Raw genomic sequence first — 18,512 nt, 5'->3', positions numbered from 1 at the left:
TTACCTTTAATGTTATAGTGTCCTTGTTTTACACTGTATTGCTCTCTTAAACCTCTGTTGTGTTACAGGTGTGCACATGCGCCCGTGTTTTCTACGTTTTCTGCTGAGCCTCCCACCAGGTGAAGAACAGTAGGGCCAGCACTGGATTCACAGCAAAAGCAGTGAAGCTACAACATCCATCTGTTCAACCAGGGACACAGATATGGGGCAGCAGAAACCCAGGCCACAGGAGCTTGCCTGTAAGGTATACATGCAAGGCTAAATTAATGCTACTCTATAAAGGGTATGTCTACATAAGCCACACTTGTGTTGCTGTTCAAATGGCAAGCCAAATCATAGATGTTTAGCAGTATGCAGCAAAGGCTTTAAAAATAACTCTGTGCATATGGAAACAAAATCAAATATTGCAGAAAACAGTTGTTAATAATGCCTGTATTTCTGCCTTTTTACATATATCTTTGTTCTGTAAAATCCCTGTTAGTGTAGAAATAGAAAATGCCTTTAACTGAGTTCTTCCCAAACAACTGACACCTCCAATCTTTAGATATGTATTTGCAGACAGGTAACTGTTCTTAGAAGAACTAGCTGTCATTTCAGCCACTTGGTAGCTCCTTTAACAGACAGTGTTATCTCATTTATTATTTACCAACATTTGTCAAATAGAGAAAATCTTAAAAAAAAGACAATTTAAAAAACCTCAGTCATAAGCACTGCTAAGAGTGAGGGTGTAACAAAGGTCAGGAAGTACTTTATTTGAATTTTAAGATTGGCTTACAAAGAATTCGATTTGGATAACAGTAGCAAAAAACCTCTGGGGCAGGAAAAGTGTATGTCAGAGCTGTCCAGCTGCCCAGAGATACTGCTGGCCTTTGCTCCCTTCCTGTTATTAAGACATGCCTCAATGAAGTGTTGCTGAACTCCAGGCCTAGCAGAAATCACATATAATAAAGCTATAAGCTCAACAGTCAATGAAGTGACTACTGGAAATGAATCAACATTCATAATCTCACCATCTCCTCTTTGCTTTCAGCATCTGTGCTTCCCACCTTGTTCTTATTATCACAAGCATATTCTTCTAGTTCCCTTCTCCACCTATTTCCTTTAACCTCGTCTGATTTTTTAGCACATGATGATCCAAAAGGCACAATTTCTCAGTTTCCAATTCTGTTAAACCTCTCCCACTCTGTGCTTTCTGCCTCACATCCCTACAGAGTTATCACAGCAGCACACTAAACATAGAGACAGTATTTCCTGGAGGTTTTCTGCAAGAGCCCTGTTAGCACTCAAAAACTTGGACTCCTTTTTAGAAAGTTTCTGCTAAGCTCACAATCCATTTGGGAACATGCTGTTAAACCTCTAACAACTCTGAAATAATAAAAGATGTTTTGCCACAAAGAGACTTCAAAAAATAGAAGTAAAACATTAGATTCTGATGTTACCGACTCCTATGTGCATACTTAATTTTAAGTGCGTAATAGTCTTATTAACTCTACTGGGACTAGTACTGTGAATAAATTATGGCCATTAGGCAATAATTTTTAAAAATAGTTTTACTGTGCCTCAGCATAAAATAATTCAATTGTTCCCACTCTTCCCCAAGAGATTTCCATTTTTCCACTGACAAACACAGACAGCAGAGACGATTGAAAACTTCGCTTTCCCTCTCGGGTGAGCAGCATCACTATTGGGGCTGGTCTGGCAGGCAAGGTAAAAAGGCAGAGCACGGGGCCCATCAGACACTTGAAAAACAACGCCTTTGAATTACCCAGGTGATGGTGGCAAAGAAAGCCATGGCTTCTTACAGCCTTCTTAGGACAATGTCAGTAAAACTTCTCCAAATTCACAATCATAACGTGCTCCCAGACAGCAGAGGTCTCGAAAGGGCAAGTCCTGTTTCTCTGCAGTGCTTCAGCCATTCTTTGTTAGGATTGAAAACAATCTCTTACAAAGTGAGTACAGAGCCCTCCCGCTGATTTCTGCTGCCTTCAAATCTTGCTGGGAAGGGCAGAGGAGAACATGGCAGTAGAGCCAGCCTGGGCAAAGAGCCTGAAAATCAAGTGGATGGGAGAAGAATGCTGCCCTTGGGCATGAAAGCTACTTTTGCACCTTCTGCTGGTTTGCAGCCAAGCTGAGAGGGAAAACATTAATGAGTGACCCAATGCAGGGCAGAGACAGAGTTTCTCTCCCACCAAAATGTCTCACTGGAGGGGAGAGGCAGAAGATACTGAAGAATCACTGCACTGTTACACAGCTATAAGCAATGATGATATGCAATGAATCTGTAGTATTTACATAGGAGAGTATAATTTTTAGATTTTTTTCACTGGTTCCTAAGAATTAATCTTTTTTTCTTAAAAAATCTCTAACTGGAGCTGTACAGTTGAGAAAGCTGCCTGTGTTTCAAAGTCTGGCAACTGGGATTTAATAAGGAATGCAGCTACAATGCCAGTATGTGCTAAACTTCTTTTCTTGTTACAATTTAATACATTGGACAGATTTAATCTCCTTTAAATCAAACACTATAGAAAAGTAAGACTGAAATCTGATTTCAGAATGAAAACTAACTGGGCACTGTAATCACTGTGCAGCAAAGGGGATATCGAAATACAGTAACAATGTCTTTCTGCCCAACTGTCTTATGTGAACTTGCAAATTTTATTTATGCTCCTCTTTAGATCTGCTCTGTTTGGTGATGAAAACTCTCCACAATATATTCCGCAGCTTGCTAGTATTTCGCACTAATCAGGGAGTTTGTCAGCAGAGCTATTAACTATTGCTTTGGGAATCTGCAGGGGCTGGAGCATGCAGAGTGGTACTAACCAATGTTACAATGCCAAAACTGGGCAAACCTTCAAAGCTGGCTGTCCTGTTGCTCTGAGAAAGACTTTGGATTCTGTGATTCTAATAGAGATGGAAAGAAGCTATGAGGTCATCCAAGTCTTGCTCCTTGCCAAAAAAAGACTGTTCCCTGCAGTGCACTTTCGAGTGCTTTGTCTACTCCTGTTACAGTATTTCAAATGATGGGGCTTCTTCCACTTCCCTTCAGAGTTTATTTCTTAGCTGAATGTATTTCATAGTCAGGAACCTTTTTACTCTGCAATGCTTGGCACAAACTGTTCTTAGCTTCCTCTTGTTATTTCTAACTAGCTCTCCACGTCCAATTCAAAGGAGTTTTTCCCACCGTCCCCTTTCTTTTTAAAAATAACTCAGCTAAAGAGTTTGCCTTTTACCCTAACACTTGGCCAAACTCCACATCTTGAACTTTTTTCTTTCCTTTATAGGCATTCCCACAAGCTGAGCCATGGTAACTGCCCTCCTCCTCTTTGCCAGTGTGCCAGAATCTTCTGCTGTTAGCCAGACTTGGGCACTGAAGCACTGCACCTTCCATCATCTCAAGCTCTTACTTCCCTGTCTATCCTACTGACCCTTCCTCCTGTCTTGAGCAGCCTGTTCTCACACCATGTCACTTCGCAGCCATGCCAGCTTAGAAGTCCAGCTTTTTGCTTTCTTTAATACTAGCTATTTTGCACACTAATTTCTTTCAGTAGCAGTTTTGGGATGCTGCCACTTTTGAAAACCTTCAGCAACAAAACCTAGAGGACACCAGATAGGATGCAATGGAGGAAACCAGATAGGATGCGATGCACATATAACCTAATATATATTGAAAATACACTGTATGTAAGTCCCCTCCTTGCGCATAGCCTTTCCGTGGCAGAAAGAAACAGCCAATGGTCTCTTTGGTTTCATTCCAGCCCTATTTCTTAAGTTTTCCTGCTGATTGTCATCTTACATTAGAAGTTGAGCTTGTGGGGAAAAAGTGGGTATTTTCTTACCCTGCAAGAAACTGATGTTTTGAAAATTTTTGTGTATTACACTGGAACAAAAAAGTCAAATATGGAAAGAAGCTGTAAACAGAATCTGAAAAAAAAAAAAAGTTCCAGGTCAGAAAAAGAGGTTATTTATGTTTAGTGTTTCAGGTTTTTTGTTTTGTTTTGAAATGTACTCTCCAAACTGAAAATGCTTTAACCACTGTCATGAGCAAAAATTCAACAGTTAAAGTAGGGTGTTTTGACCACTTTGAGAATTCTAACTTTTTCCTTAAGCTAAAAAAGATCCGTCAAATCTGACTCTTCTGTTTTCAACACAACGGTCTTTTCTGGTGAAAAAAGACAACCACCTAATCCATTAGAAATTTTAGCCAAAATCTAATTGTAAGGCATTTAATGCCAGAGAGCACATATGCTTTCATGTAGCTATATCCACAACACAGTGATTACCCAGTTCTGACTCAAATGGCTGGGAACTATTGCCATGAACTACTGCCATCATCAACACCTTTCAGATATATATTGCTGTCTAATGTTGAGATGGTGCCTGGGTAAGACTGATGGTGGGAAAGGGCTGAGGCAGCCTGTTGTGATTTTCTTTAGTTAGAGGAAAGATGGGCAACTGTATGTAACAGTGGGATCCTGGACTGGGGTCAGGCATCTTTCACACTCAAGACAGTCAGCGCAACTTCTCTTTAATCAAACAGTAAAATATTTCTACATAAACTATTCCAGAATTTACAAGTCAGTGAGCTCGTTCTACCAAAAATGGAAATATGGATCAAAGAACATAAGCTCTGCCTTCCAGAATGACATACCCAGTTCAAATAGCCAGATCAGAAAAGGAGGAAAATGGCATAGCTGAATACTTAGGCTGAAGGAAAAATCTAGATAATGAAGAAGAGTTTCCCTGCATCATCCTGGTTTCCTCAGAGCAGTTTTCCTGCCATCACATGACAAATTCAGATAATGGATAAATACAACTGAGACTGAAAAAGGGAGTGTTGGATTGAGGCAAACTTTAGCCAACAAAATTAACAACCATTAAATCTTCTATATGTCTAGGACATATTTTAATCCTGTTAATTCAATAATCAACAAGTTCAGTTAAAGAATTAGCATTAAATCACTTCCTTTAAGGTAAAGACTTTTCTTCACTATAAACCTAAATTACACTTCATGTCCCAAATTCCCTGAGGTCAAAAGCAAACAGCTTCTAATCCGTCAGATGGCTGAACAAATAAGCGGAAAAGGTTACACAAGGATCTAACACAGTTCAGAAAGTTGCAAAGGGATCACAATGAGGCAGAACTCTGGTTCAGGAAGGGAATATTCAAAGCTTCAGAGATTAAAAAAGTAATAGGAATTTTAAGACATAAGACTACGGGAATATGTAAAAAAACTAAGCTATGTTTATGTCTGTTTTCAACCTTGGAGTACTTTAAAATGTTCAGTTTTCATTATACGTGAACTACATTAAATTTCTTTAAATTAACTTTGCACATCGTGTAAAGCACAACACACAACTATTTCAAGTGAATGCAGTGGACCAGGACTCTGGAGAATTTGGTTTCCCTCCTGGCCCTACCTCACACCTGCAGTGAGCCATCAGGCACACCATCACCCTTCTCTGTGCTTCAGGTTCATATTTGCAAAAACAGGCATAATGCTGCTATCAGCTATTATCTTTTTATTTAGATTACAAACCTCCTAGGACACAGTGTTTATCACTAATTGTTTTTACAGCACTTTTCATAATCACAATTGTATTCTGATGATTCTGTTTAAGGCAATAAGCTTTTTCTATTTCATAACACTTTATCTTCCCAGTTCTAATTGAGAAAAAGAGACTCCACCCATAGGGAAAACTTTCATTATAAGAAGCTGGGGATCTGAAAACATCCTCATCTAATCGAATTAGCTTATTTGTTGTTAACAAACAATAGAAATAATTTTAGCTTCCCCAATGCAATATTCATATTCTACGTTCACACAATGTAACCAAAGGTGGAATTTCTGAAATCAAGTCATTCTCTTTCACCTGTACCCTTATCTTGCTACAACCTTCAAAATTCACACCACCAGCTGATTCACCCCGAATTTTTGGGGAAGAACTTGCAGAAAGTTCCCTCTCCTTAACAACCACCAGGGACATTTCCTGTGCATAGAAATCTTCAACACACGGAGCTATTTTTTCAGTTTAATTAAAACTGCAGATTACCACTCTGAAGAAAAGGTCAGCGCTGCCAACAAGCAGCAGTGCCTTATACACCTGAAGGCACCAAAAAGGGACTGTCCTTTTCACAGGCTTATTGGGAACCCTGGCTCAGCTTCACAAGACTCTTCACATAAGTAAGCTCATCTGCAAACAGACACTTCTACTATATGGCAGTATCAAGGATATGTGAGGCTTGAAGCAACATATTAAGAGGTATTGAAGAGAGCCATTTAAGAAGATATTACATTTCTAACCAAGTTAGTGACAGATCCTTATATAAATAAAGGATGCTTTTACTGTTTTTCAGAGCTCTCCTTCCCAACACTAACCATTCAGTATTCCTACAGCCAGAGACTCCACTGATGACAGGAGCCAAACGAGTGCCTGAGGCTAGCAAAGCTGGAGTGGGTCCCAAAGGTGACAGAGCCCATTTCCCAGGAGTGACCACCAGCACAGCACCCTCTGCTGAATTATCTGTTGCAAAAAACTGTCAGTGTGTGGGACAGTAAAGGCCCGCAAAGGCTGGCAAGAGAAGAGGGGAAAGGAAAGAGGGGTGGAAAGCACTTAGGAAGCTCCATCTCATAGCATACCACAGTCCATGGCTTGGTCTGCAGAAGCTACAAAGGCTCGCTCCAAATTTTACATGTATTCATTAAGTATTTTTCCTTCCAAAGCAGATGTCTCTATTGTGAAATGCATTCTAAGGTAGCAGTATGGGAAAGCAGTGCTTTTTCCTCCACTACTGAAACAGTAAATGTACTCTGTTGATCACTCTTGGCATTTTGAAATCATCACTGTTTAGTGCTACATTAGTAGTATATACCATAATGAGGGAAAGAAAGCAAATTACGCTTCAGAATACATTACCTGTACAAACCAAATACATAATAGATTTTATTTGTAAAGAAAATGGAAGAATGAAAATTGCTTTTTTTAAAGACATCCCTGTAACTGTATGGTTAGACTCAAGGCAAACTCTGGGAAAGAGAAAGAAAGAAGTATGGCTTGTAGGGAAAAAAAATAAAGACTTTTTAACAAATCTTCCTCAGAAATGTGAGCAGTCAGCTTGCTTTACCAATTACCAGCTTCTGTAAGTAGCATGACTGAAAGAGAAGGACCTGTAACACCAAAGAAGCTCAGTATACTCTGAAATGGGAGATCCCTTTTTTTTAACAGCATCAGACATTCTTCAGGAATAAAAAAGTTGGCGTATTTTAATAAGCTGGAATATTATTGGGAAATTCAAAACTGGTTTGTAAAAACAAACAAAAATGGAACCACTTTCCATCTAGTTCTTTCACTTATGTTTGAAAAATGACACGCAAATGGCACTTGCAAACAACTACACAAATGTACAACTGCAGTACACCTACTTTCCAGGAAAGCTACGGCTTTTTGTTTTCCCTTTGTCTTCGTCTTACTTGGTACACGTGACACTATTCTCTTTCCCCTAAGCCCTCCAGGGAAATGTAACTGGAATTTCTTGATTTGTAGTTAAAGTATGCTAAACCACATCCTCTTTCAAAAACCACATTTAAAGCCAACTCTTATTGTCCTGTTCCACTAAAATCATAATATTCTGATCCCTTGAAGATGACTTTATCAAGGAAGAAACAGACTTGTTTCAAGGGAGGAAATACTTCAAGAGCTAGTAATCTTGCCTTAGAAAGCACAGAAATAGCTTTGTAGGGCTCCCATCCCCCTAGTTTAGTCTCACAGCTCAGACAGACTGGGACAAGAGGGGGTGACTTCCCATCTGAAAGTTATTGGATGTTTGACCCCTTCTCCTGCCCTGCAACAGAAGTTGCTTTATGCCTGGAAACATGAAGCATTTTTCAAAGCTCTTAAAATAGGTACATTTACAAATTTTGTCGTAACTCTGGATCCTCATACGTAAACAGTTCAATCCCTTAGACGGTATTTACTCCTCTTCAGTTTCCCAGGTCGTCAGCTTTATGCCTCATCACTTACTATCCAGTGCACAGAGGTTGAACAAGTCTCTTGGTTCGTCCCCTGACGCAGGCAGGAACAGCAAGACAGAACCTTTCCTCTACTCTAGAGAGACCGGGACTTCTCTAAGTCAGAATTGGAAGTGTTGATATGATGGTTATCAGCCCGAATTAACTTTTCTTTCTAGGAGATTTGTTTCCCTTAGATCAGAAACAGTGCCAAGGGGATTTTTGAGACAGCAGTGTTTGCATGGCAGAAACAAAACACAATGCCGCTAAAAGGCTAAGGCTGTATTTTCTCCTGAGCAAAAACATGAAGAATGTGGAGGGTTTTGCCAGTACCATGACAGACAGCTTAAAATCACTAATGAGATTCTGCAAGTTAATGGGCAAAATGCCTAAAAGCCAGATGTTTCTACAAAGACTCCTCAAAATAAAACTGCATTGTTACTTATCATACTTAAAACTTTGAGGGACTTTTATTTTAAATAGCTCAGCCCCTCAACTGAGTTACCTCTTCTGCTGACTTCATGGGGGTGAAAATCTTTTAGTTCCTCCATGAAAAACCTGTTTCTGTGGTAATAGAAAAAAACCTGAAGAGCTAAAGCAACAGACAATCTAAAAAAAAAAAAAAGCACGGGTGATGTGTGAAACTTGGAATTGGAGCCACACATATGAGAAGATCCTCGAAGCTCAGGATGACCAGAATGGCACTGCTGCAGGTATCAATTTGTAACTGAGCTTATTGTGTATAAAGCTCTGGTGGCTTTCTGAGGCCAATGACTTGTGAGGTCTATGTTTTGAACATTTCACCAGGTATACAGTACTTCAAACCTCAAAATACTCTACACACTTTACCTACTGAATCTCACTGCAAGGGAAAAGGAGGCTGGGTGTCAAAGGGGGCAATAATAGATTTTAACTACCCCTCTGGACCCCACACAGAGCGAATAATTGAGGACTGGGATTTTCTGTAACCTGTGACCAGGCTCTGTATGCTGTAACCCATTACAAGAGCTAAAAAAAGCACTGCTCCTGCTCCCCAGCACATCAGGGAGCACTCTTCAAAGTTTCTCTTTTGCTACCATTGGCAAATGGCTTTCAAGTATGATTAATCAATTAAAGTTTCACAAAAGGTAACTATTTTGCTGTCACTTGCCCTTAGCATGTCTCCTTCTCACGTATCTCCTCCCCAGTCTCTTTTCCCTACTACGTGACTATAGAATGGTTATCCTCCATGCTGCGACTGTGCTACAGAGCACTGCTGTGGCTATAGCTTAGATAATAATTCAGCTAAGTAGTTCTTTTGTCTGGTAACGCTACAATAAAAGTATTTTTCAAGGTAGATGGAGTAGAAGTGTTTGAGAATTAGAAAAAAAGCTCCCGTGGCTTTGCTGCTTGGCATTACCCAAAACAATGTATACACAACATGTAAGTTTTAGTAAAATATGGAGGAGAAGGATAAACAATTGACAGCCAGAATAAAATGCTATTTTTCTTTTCCTGCATGAAGTCTGAAATGCTGGAATATATTAAAATGAAGCCAAAGCCTTAAGTGATTCCTTTTGACAGAGCCTGCATTTGAGACTGGGCTCCGTGTATAAGCAATCTATAAAAATAAATCCTAAGTAACTGTTTTCACATATCTTTGAAATGCTACAAGTGTTCCCTTCTTTTCTTGGGCAATGAGGTTCAGAATTTCCATCCCCTGAAATTACCTTTGTCAAGGAGACATGTCTGAGCAAGTCTGATGGAAGTTCAGATATCTCTGAACACCCCCGAAGTCCAAAACGAACAGTAAGATTTAGCACAACATACAAATGACTTCCTAAGAAATCAAGTCTGCTAATGACATATGTATATATAAGGGTCACTTATTTTTAAGAGATATACTAATTTGCATCACTCCAGGAACATGTCAGTGACCACATAAGAAGAGAAGACACCTATTTGTACAGCTCTACAAACTGCTTGTTTAATAAATACCGAGGGTAATCAGATTAAAATAATTGTTCTAATGATGGAGTGGGAGTTTAAATGAGACACTATGGATACATGTTGAATGATAGCCAGACTAAAAAATTTGTAACTTGAAGCCAAATACATCTTGGTGCTTCTAGTCTATTTGGCAATATCCTACATCTGGATTTGGCTCCCTCTTTGGTGCCAGCTGCCTCACCATGTCTGTGACCAAGAAACTATCCAAGTAGCTCACCATTCCATGTAGCTCAAAAGGAAATCTAGTAAACCACAAAAGGGTTAAATAAATTAAATTATCCATTTTTCTAACCCTACTGAAAAAATACAGACTTAACTAGATGAAATTGAGTAATTTAAATGATCATTTAATGCACCTATTATTTCACCAAAGGGAATACAGGAATTTAAAGACAGGATCAGAAGGATATAAGGGATAAGGATGCCTGCATTGAGAACAGTGTTTACTAACACTGGTTGAAAGTCTTCATTCTTGCCCAGTTTGGTACAAAATGTGGATGTAGTTCAATAATCAGCTTATATACAATTTGTAGTCAAAACAAGGGGAAACTGTCTATTACAAATGCATGCAAAATGGTATCAAAATCTTCATCAATACATATGTGACTTGATTAGTGGCTCTCTCCCCCTAGAAGTCTAAGCCTCCACTCCATCAGAGCTCGTAAGTTGTCACTACCTGCTACTGAACAAGACTAGCAACGTTTTTACCCGCTTTTGGGGATAGACATAGATTGCAATGAATTTGTTTCCTTTTACTTTTTTGTCCTTTTAAAATAAACTCCGATATCAAAGTAGATCTTTCCTTGCCCCACTTAGGGCAGGACAGTGATTTTCATAACCTTTTTTTCTTTATGGATAAGGTTTTGCTATAGAAGACAATGTTAGGATGCAAGAGGATGTTTATCTTTACAGGATTTGCAGGAAGTTTCAACTTTAGGAGAAGATCAATGATCTCCCTCAGCCATCACCAGATGGATTTTTCAGCTCACTAATTAAAACTTCTGAGGAAATCCTCTATATAACACTTTAAATATGAAAGATACAGAAACACAGAAAAAAATTCCTATGTTAAAAATCTGAGCAAAAAATTCAAAGCAGTCAAAATGTTTCAACATTTTGCATATTTTATTTCTTAGTCATACCAGCTTCATTTCAAATCTAAGGTAATTTCAAAATTTAAACTAGCAGGTTAAAACAGCAACATTTTGAAAACAGTTTTGAATTATTAAAGAAAAATATGTTTTAGAATATTTGCAAATATATTGAAACATTTGAAAACTCAGCCTGACCTCCTGAAGAACACTTAAAACATATTTTTGCCCTGTCTATGTGAAAGGAAGATATTTTTTGGAATAAACATGAGGTCTATTCTCAGTTTGGTGAAGGGGCTCCTTTTGCCAATAAGTAATTTTTCTATGAAGAACTAAGCTGCTGTTAAGAATGAAGAGGCTGTGAAATTTTAATGGTAATATCAGAGATGTATTTCTTTTTGGACATTTTTAATTTTATAAATACATGAACATATTGTTTTAGAACATCCTGGATAAAACGGATGCTTGGGCTTTAAATTTACATCTTTACTGCTACAAAAGCATGTAAGTGTTATAAAAATGAACATCTTTCAAATATTTGGTGTTTTGGTATGATGAGAAAAGGGTCTCTCTCTCTCTCTCTCATCTTCCAAACACTTCTCAGCTTTTAGCATATTTAGGCGTCTGGTGCTTAACATCTGAAAAGCTTTCTGAGGCGAGCATGACTGGTCTAAAATGATGATGGAGTGATCTGAAAATCAGCAGTTTAGACAGCAGGACAAGAATATGAATATATTTATTCTATTTCTTTTTTTTTGGGGGGGGGAGGGGTTGGCGGGTGGGTAAAGTTATTTTCCCAGAGGCAGCAGCAGAGAAATGCAGTCAACCACCAGACAGGGTGCTCACGCCTTAAGTTTTGTTGCATCTGCCGTCCCTGCAGATGCACACAGGCACATTTACATGACCTGAGTTGCACAGTCAGCAACTGGGACCAGGCATGCCGTGCCAGTGCAGCCTGCCGCGAGGCCAGCTCATGCACGGTGAAGCATTAATCCACCTATTTTGCCTACTGGATCTGAGTTAACCTCTCTAAATTGCATTGCACTGTAGTGCAGGGGCATATCAGCCGCTTGGTGCTAATTCAGGAGTCTTCTCCTGTTTTTTTATTAAACAGCCAAGGTGGGACTTGCCTGGTTTTGCTCACTCTTTCTTGGCCATCCTGAGGACACTCTGATCTAAGGACAGTCTGATCAATGAGATGCAGAGTACAACAATACTGATGTATTGTCACCAAAAGCAAGCCAGAGCTGTATACTCTTGCTATTAGGATGTTACTCAGTTTCCAAAAAGAGGTGTCAAATGCCATTTGAGACAGCACAGGGTGCCTGGGACATCTTAACAGTGCTAGCAAATGGAACACGTGTTTTATGGGAGACCCTGCCGGAGTAGCTGTAGCACCTAAAACTGCTCCAGATGCTCAGAGCTAGGCAATCAAGCCTTTTTCCAGTACCATAACCGATGCCAGCCACTGATCGAGTGCTTGAACCCCTTGCCACAAGTTTCCTGAACCTCCAGGTGAGCCCAGTCCCCGGCATTTCCCTCAGCTGGCAACTATGGGCAGAGTTGCAGAGTCCCAGCAGCTAAACCATTGGGCTGGTGGCTCAAAACCACACAAAGGCACACACAGAAAGGTGTTTGAGAACATCCAACCTGACCTAAGAAGCAAACCATCCAAATCCACGGAGAGCTGGGAGGAAATATCTAGTTTGGTCGACTGACCACCCCTAGAGCTCTACACGAATTGTACATAGCACAGGTATTTTTATTTCAACTCCCATCAACCAACCAACATTTTCATAAGCTGTGAAGTGTGCAAACACATAACTACCAGATGAGCTTGAAATAGTTGTATTAAACCTGATTATTAGTTTTTATAGATGTGAATAGGATTTGAGTAATCTCAAAGACATGAACTACAGCTGCTTTTTGCAGCAACTAGAAAGTGTTATGAAAACACATGCCAAGAAAAAAAAATGAAGTTCACTCCTTTTCACATTCTGGAAAATATCTTCTAAAATATAAAATAAGAAAAAATTTTTCTCACATTATGTGTACAGTGTAAATTTTTCATATTGTTAGGGGACTGGCTGACCTGCAAAGACTTGGTGGGTTGTTGCTATACAGTCTCACAGCTATGTACAGCAATCTTTCAGTTACTGTTAAGCAGTAGTGACATTCAGTTCCACTAAAATGGTCAGAAACAGCAAGTGTGAAGAGACTATGTCAAATAAAGTTGTTTTGTCCCCTAATTTATGACCCGTGAATTTACTTTAAATTCCACACGATTGAGTAAATGAGGCACAGCTTTAATCCATCAAATTAAAATCTGTATTACCACAATCTGAGAAGCCAACTCTAAAGATTGTCTTCTTTCATGTTCTGTAAAACTAGTCACTAAATATAAATTAAAACACTGCAAAATCTGATCTTGATAATGATGCCTACTTCTCAATGACATGCTAAGGCAGGGAAATAGAATACCCATGGTTTATGCAGTTTTTATGACCAGTAAATTTTATTTCCTCTATATAAGTATATACATTTATTTTTATTGTTTATAATTTTTATTAACTGTGACTGTTATGTTCTCTCTCTCTCTCTATTTGCTTCTATATACTTCCCCTGCAATGAATATTCTATAAATTTCTTTCTCCTCTCAGAAAAAATAACTCCAAATAAGGAATTAATCTACATTTGCATTTTTCTTTCTCCTCTATAGCTACAACTTTATTTTTAATGATTCATTAGCTCTTTCTCCTGCACTTGAATGATGCTTACACATATCTATCTACATTGTGTTCAACTTAATCTTCAACCATTTCAGAGCTCTGAGATTAGAGCAAACCTATGGGTAAGTGAGTCTCAGCTTACTGTGTCTATTAAAAAATAAACATTTGATTTCCAAAGTTAGTCATGTAAGCTTCCTTCCTCATCAATACAGAAAGAAAGGTACCTTAAAGGTCAATTCATCCCATGCTGGTGCATGTCTGAGATAGCTGTGACACACTGGTGGTGTGCACGCCTCTCCAGTGACCACTGAATGAGCCTAGGAGACCACTTCAGGTTGGATGAGATCTGTCCTGGTCACAGTGTTTGCTCTGCAATTAGGTAAAGAAATGCTCCACTTCTCATTTCTTTTTTACAACATAAATCATTCAACTTCTCAAATAAATCTCCTTTCAGAAGTCCAATGCAGAGATGGTATGCTCACATAACGATAACACCTTTTTACAAAAAAGGCCTTCTTTTGTCGCTGGGTTGAGTATGAGCATGGAATGTGTCTACACAGTACTGCAGTTGTTGGGCCAAGAAGACCAAGTGTTCTATGGCTGGGTTATGCAGACCGTAGTATCCAAAAGGACGGATCAAACACAAGCATTATTGTCGCTAACACTGTGTGCAAAAGGAATAAAGAAATGATGAGAGAGTCAACTATCTTGCAGTTCCTTTCTTCTACCTGCCAAACTCCATGTGCTACAAGAAAATATCTGTATGTGTATCTGTATCTGACTTAACTATCCAGAGGATAATTTGGGCCTGCAGTGCTAAGCTGGTTACTTTGATATAGCCAAAGTTGGTATTCACCGAAGCGGAACAAATTCTCTGTTAAGCAGTGCTGGTTTTGGCTGGGATAGAGTTAATTTTCTTCATAGTAGCTAGTATGGGGCTATGTTTTGGATTTGTGCTGAAAACAGTGTTGATAACACAGAGATGTTTTCGTTACTCTGAGCAGTGCTTACCCAGAGCCAAGGCCTTTTCTGCTTCTCACCCCACCCCACCAGCGAGGAGGCTGGGGGGGCACAAGGAGTTGGGAGGGGACACAGCTGGGACAGCTGACCCCCACTGACCAAAGGGATATTCCAGATCATATGACGTCATGCTCAGTATATAAAGCTGGGGGAAGAAGGAGGAAGGGCGGACGTTCGGAGTGATGGCATTTGTCTTCCCAAGTCACCGTTAGGCGTGATGGAGCCCTGCTGTCCTGGAGATGGCTGAACACCTGCCTGCCCATGGGAAGTGGTGAATGAATTCCTTGTTTTGCTTTGCTTGTGTGTATGGCTTTTGCTTTACCTATTAAACTGCCTTTATCTCAGCCCACGAGTTTTCTCACTTTTACTTTTCTGATTCTCTCCCTCATCCCGCCGTGGGGGGAGTGAGCAAGCAGCTGTGTGGTGCTTAGTTGCCGGCTGGAGCTAAACCACAACATAAGCTTTTAAGAAGGATGAAAGAAAAAACAACAACAACAACAAAAAAAGCCCTATTTGGATGATGTTTTAGAGGAACCAGAACTAGTGAACACTGTCAATTAAATGTTCACCTTTTCCAGAGTTAATAGAAAACTTTTTGTTACAATTTTGTAAAGAGACTACCTGCTAGCCTTTTGTCTAGAGTATTGGAAAACTTAAATATATATGCATGGGTATTTTCTAAAATTACACCTAAAATCACAAGTTTCCCTCTAACCATACGATTTCAGACATCCTCTTAATACCGCTAGTGGTAAATTTTAGTTCTCGCTTCTTGTATATGTATCTAACATTAAAGACGGAACTAGAAAATACCCACAGTTACAGAATGTGGTTGCTCACATTGGCTGAAGTCAATAATCCATTTCCTCATAGTCTTGCAGCATTAAGAATTGCAGCAAAATGCCCCCATGGTCTCCCCACTGGCTAACAGCTACCAACCCAAGAGAAACACCTCTGTGAAGCTAAGAGGCCCAACGGGACTCCATTTCTTAGGGACCGGCTAGGTCCTGAATACAAGTGTCATGAAATTCTGAAGGCAACAAAAGCAGGGAATCTTGTTAGTCATTGCAGTGGTGATGTCAGATGCTTCAGTTTTATCAATGGTAAAATTAATTAACCAACTAATAAAAATGTCTATGTCTGCTTGCTGGTAGGAGTTAGCACAAATTATTTATGAGGATTACAAAGGTTTTCAGGGACCTGAGGTGTGCTGAAGTAGCTTTCTTGATAGAAACTCTGTTAATTGTGTGTATTAGAGAAAAAGAAAAAGGTGGTTCCGACCTGTCATGCCTCAGTGCCCTCATATCAACATACACTGTGGTGGGATCTGGTCCAGATGTTCCCTGTGAACAACAACATCAGCTAATCAGAACCTGAAGGCTGGGAGGAGAAAAGAGTTTTACCCCCCAAATAACCGAACGTTCATTTCACTGCTAATTATGCTAATCAAATGACAAGTTATATTTAAGCTATTCATCAAACAAAGCTCAGCTTTACAGAATCAGAAAGAGCACTGGAAAACATACCTACCGTCAGGTACTTGTTACCTTGGGGTTCGGAAAAACACCAAGCGGCCATACTACTTAACCAAACACGTGTCAACATAGGTTTTATTTGCTACAGAAGGCCAAGTAATCAGCACGTGGATACATACAAAAAATGTTAAACACGTTTTGCCATATAAAGGAACGCAGAAATTGCTGAGGAGACACAGTTTAATGGCAGAAGCACATGGTCAGGAATGTGAAGCATGGTTTACTGAGAGTCTTCCATACATGCAACAGAGAATATACTTGAAGCTAAAGATAATAAAGGTAGCACGCATGACATGAACCAATGTGGACTGAAGGTCTGTAAGCAATTATTCTGTTCCTTTTCAGTCTTCCACTGCATAATTTAAATCCTTGCTTTGTGTCACAATATTTAGTTACTTGAAAGGCAGTAGACTAATTTTAGTTTCCTTTCATGCAGAGATGATACAGTCTTTTAGGCCTTTCCATCCACAGTTTTGCTGCAGTTTTGTAACCTGCCATGATCTTTCCTTATCTGAAACTTCAAACTCATCACCAGTGAACATCATGTGAATTCTCAATGCTCTAGTCTACGGCTCTTTTCTCTGCTGCATACCTCACATCACTGCTAAGCAGAAAGCTAGAAGAAAAGCAAAACTTCATTTTGGAACACTGGAACTTTGGAAATTTTATTTTCAGCAGATAAATTCACCTAACCCTGGAAATCTACAGGTGCAGGAACTCTTTTATCAGTTATTTAGATGCTTACTACTTAAAACATTAGGCAACATCAACTCCCAGTGATTTCTGTCCCATTTGGGATATATTACAGAGTATAATTCTTCACATTAGGAATGTCTAGGGCTAAATTTTGCATTTCTGCAATGCTGGGTGGTAGTTCTACAATTTGTTGAGCACAGAAAATTGTGATGGAGTTCCACAAATAGATAATTTTTGTAACTAAAGGGGAAAAGAGTTACCACTACCAATTGATACTTACTGTACAGATACTGATAGTGACCCACCACCAGAGGAGAAAAAGAGTAATAGAGCTGCACATGCATGTTAGCCTCTTTAGCTTGTTATACACAATACAAGATACAATATCCTCTCTAGCTATTAACGACATGATTCTCAGTCTACTAGTAAACTCAGCAGTGTAACAGACTAGTGCTGAGTGGAGAACTTCTTTGAAATATATGCAATGTTGAAAAAAAAAACCAAAACCAAGGAAAAATTGATTATCTTTTAAAAAAAACCCTAAACCTGAATTGATTTATAAAACAATGGAAACAGTCAAGTTTGAAAATCAAAGACAATCACTATGGTATTTGTTATTTTCAGTGTGAATGAAACTGTTACAACAGACAGCTAATATTTGATGAAACCTGCATCCAGATAAAGCTATACTGGACTTGTTTATAATTTCATAGAAGGATCTGAAAATCCCCAAATCTCCAGACTCAATTTCTAGTCTGTCCCACTGTTGGAAGCTGATAGGTGGGTATTGAGGGAACATGAAAATCCCCTACCTGCTCGGCCAGCTTCCCCAGCCTGTGAGGCTATAGCAGCAGGAATAGCAGGGATGAGGGAGAGAAGGAAAGAAGGTAACACAAGACGAAAATAATAATAAAAAAATGGGAATGAAGGGTGGGAGAAAAAAAAGAGGAGAATGCAAAAAGCAGGGAGTAAAATAAAAAGAAAAACAATGTCAAATACAGGAATCTTACAAATTAACCATTATACCATTAAAGGTTAAAAAAAGTAAAAAATGAGGTGTCAACATTTTAGTAGAGCAACAGAAGAGACAGCTGTAGACTGCTAACCTTGGACAAACAGACTTAAATGGTTTTAGGACACTACAGACAACATTGTTAGTGGAAAACATGTGTCTAGTATACTGATTTTTTTTTTTTTTTGTTTTGGTGAAGAAGTCAGTAAATATTATGGCCCTGCTATTTTAATGCACATCCATTAAGACAGGGGTTCCAGGTCTACCATTTCACTACCAAAAGAAGTTTGTAAGCGATGTCCTCTGGAAATCAAAAGTAAGCTCACTTTTTAGAAAAAAAAAATTAGTATACAATGGAGAAAGATACTTACACCTTGTTTCATACAGATTAACCTGCTCCTAAAGTGAAATAAAAACAAAGCTTCGTGCACAAC

General features: G+C 39.1%; 1 protein-coding gene across 4 annotated transcripts in view; it reads right to left on the bottom strand.

Moving 5' to 3' along the window:
• Positions 1–18,512, bottom strand: part of DIP2C (disco interacting protein 2 homolog C) — a 337,865-nt gene that overhangs the window by 15,777 nt on the left and 303,576 nt on the right. For 2 of the 4 annotated variants that reach the window (XM_052806472.1, XM_052806490.1), the window contains 2 exons: positions 17,879–17,908; positions 16,117–16,178 (listed from right to left, as the gene is read on the bottom strand). In XM_052806472.1, coding sequence (XP_052662432.1) covers positions 16,117–16,178; positions 17,879–17,908 — 92 coding nt within the window. The remainder of the gene's footprint in view (positions 1–16,116; positions 16,179–17,878; positions 17,909–18,512) is intronic. The other 2 variants (XM_052806481.1, XM_052806498.1) reach the window with 1 other exon arrangement.

This window comes from Harpia harpyja, chromosome 1 (assembly GCF_026419915.1).
Source record: "Harpia harpyja isolate bHarHar1 chromosome 1, bHarHar1 primary haplotype, whole genome shotgun sequence".
In the NCBI taxonomy this organism is placed as follows: Eukaryota; Metazoa; Chordata; class Aves; order Accipitriformes; family Accipitridae; genus Harpia; species Harpia harpyja.
This window is presented reverse-complemented; position numbering and strand designations above follow the sequence as displayed.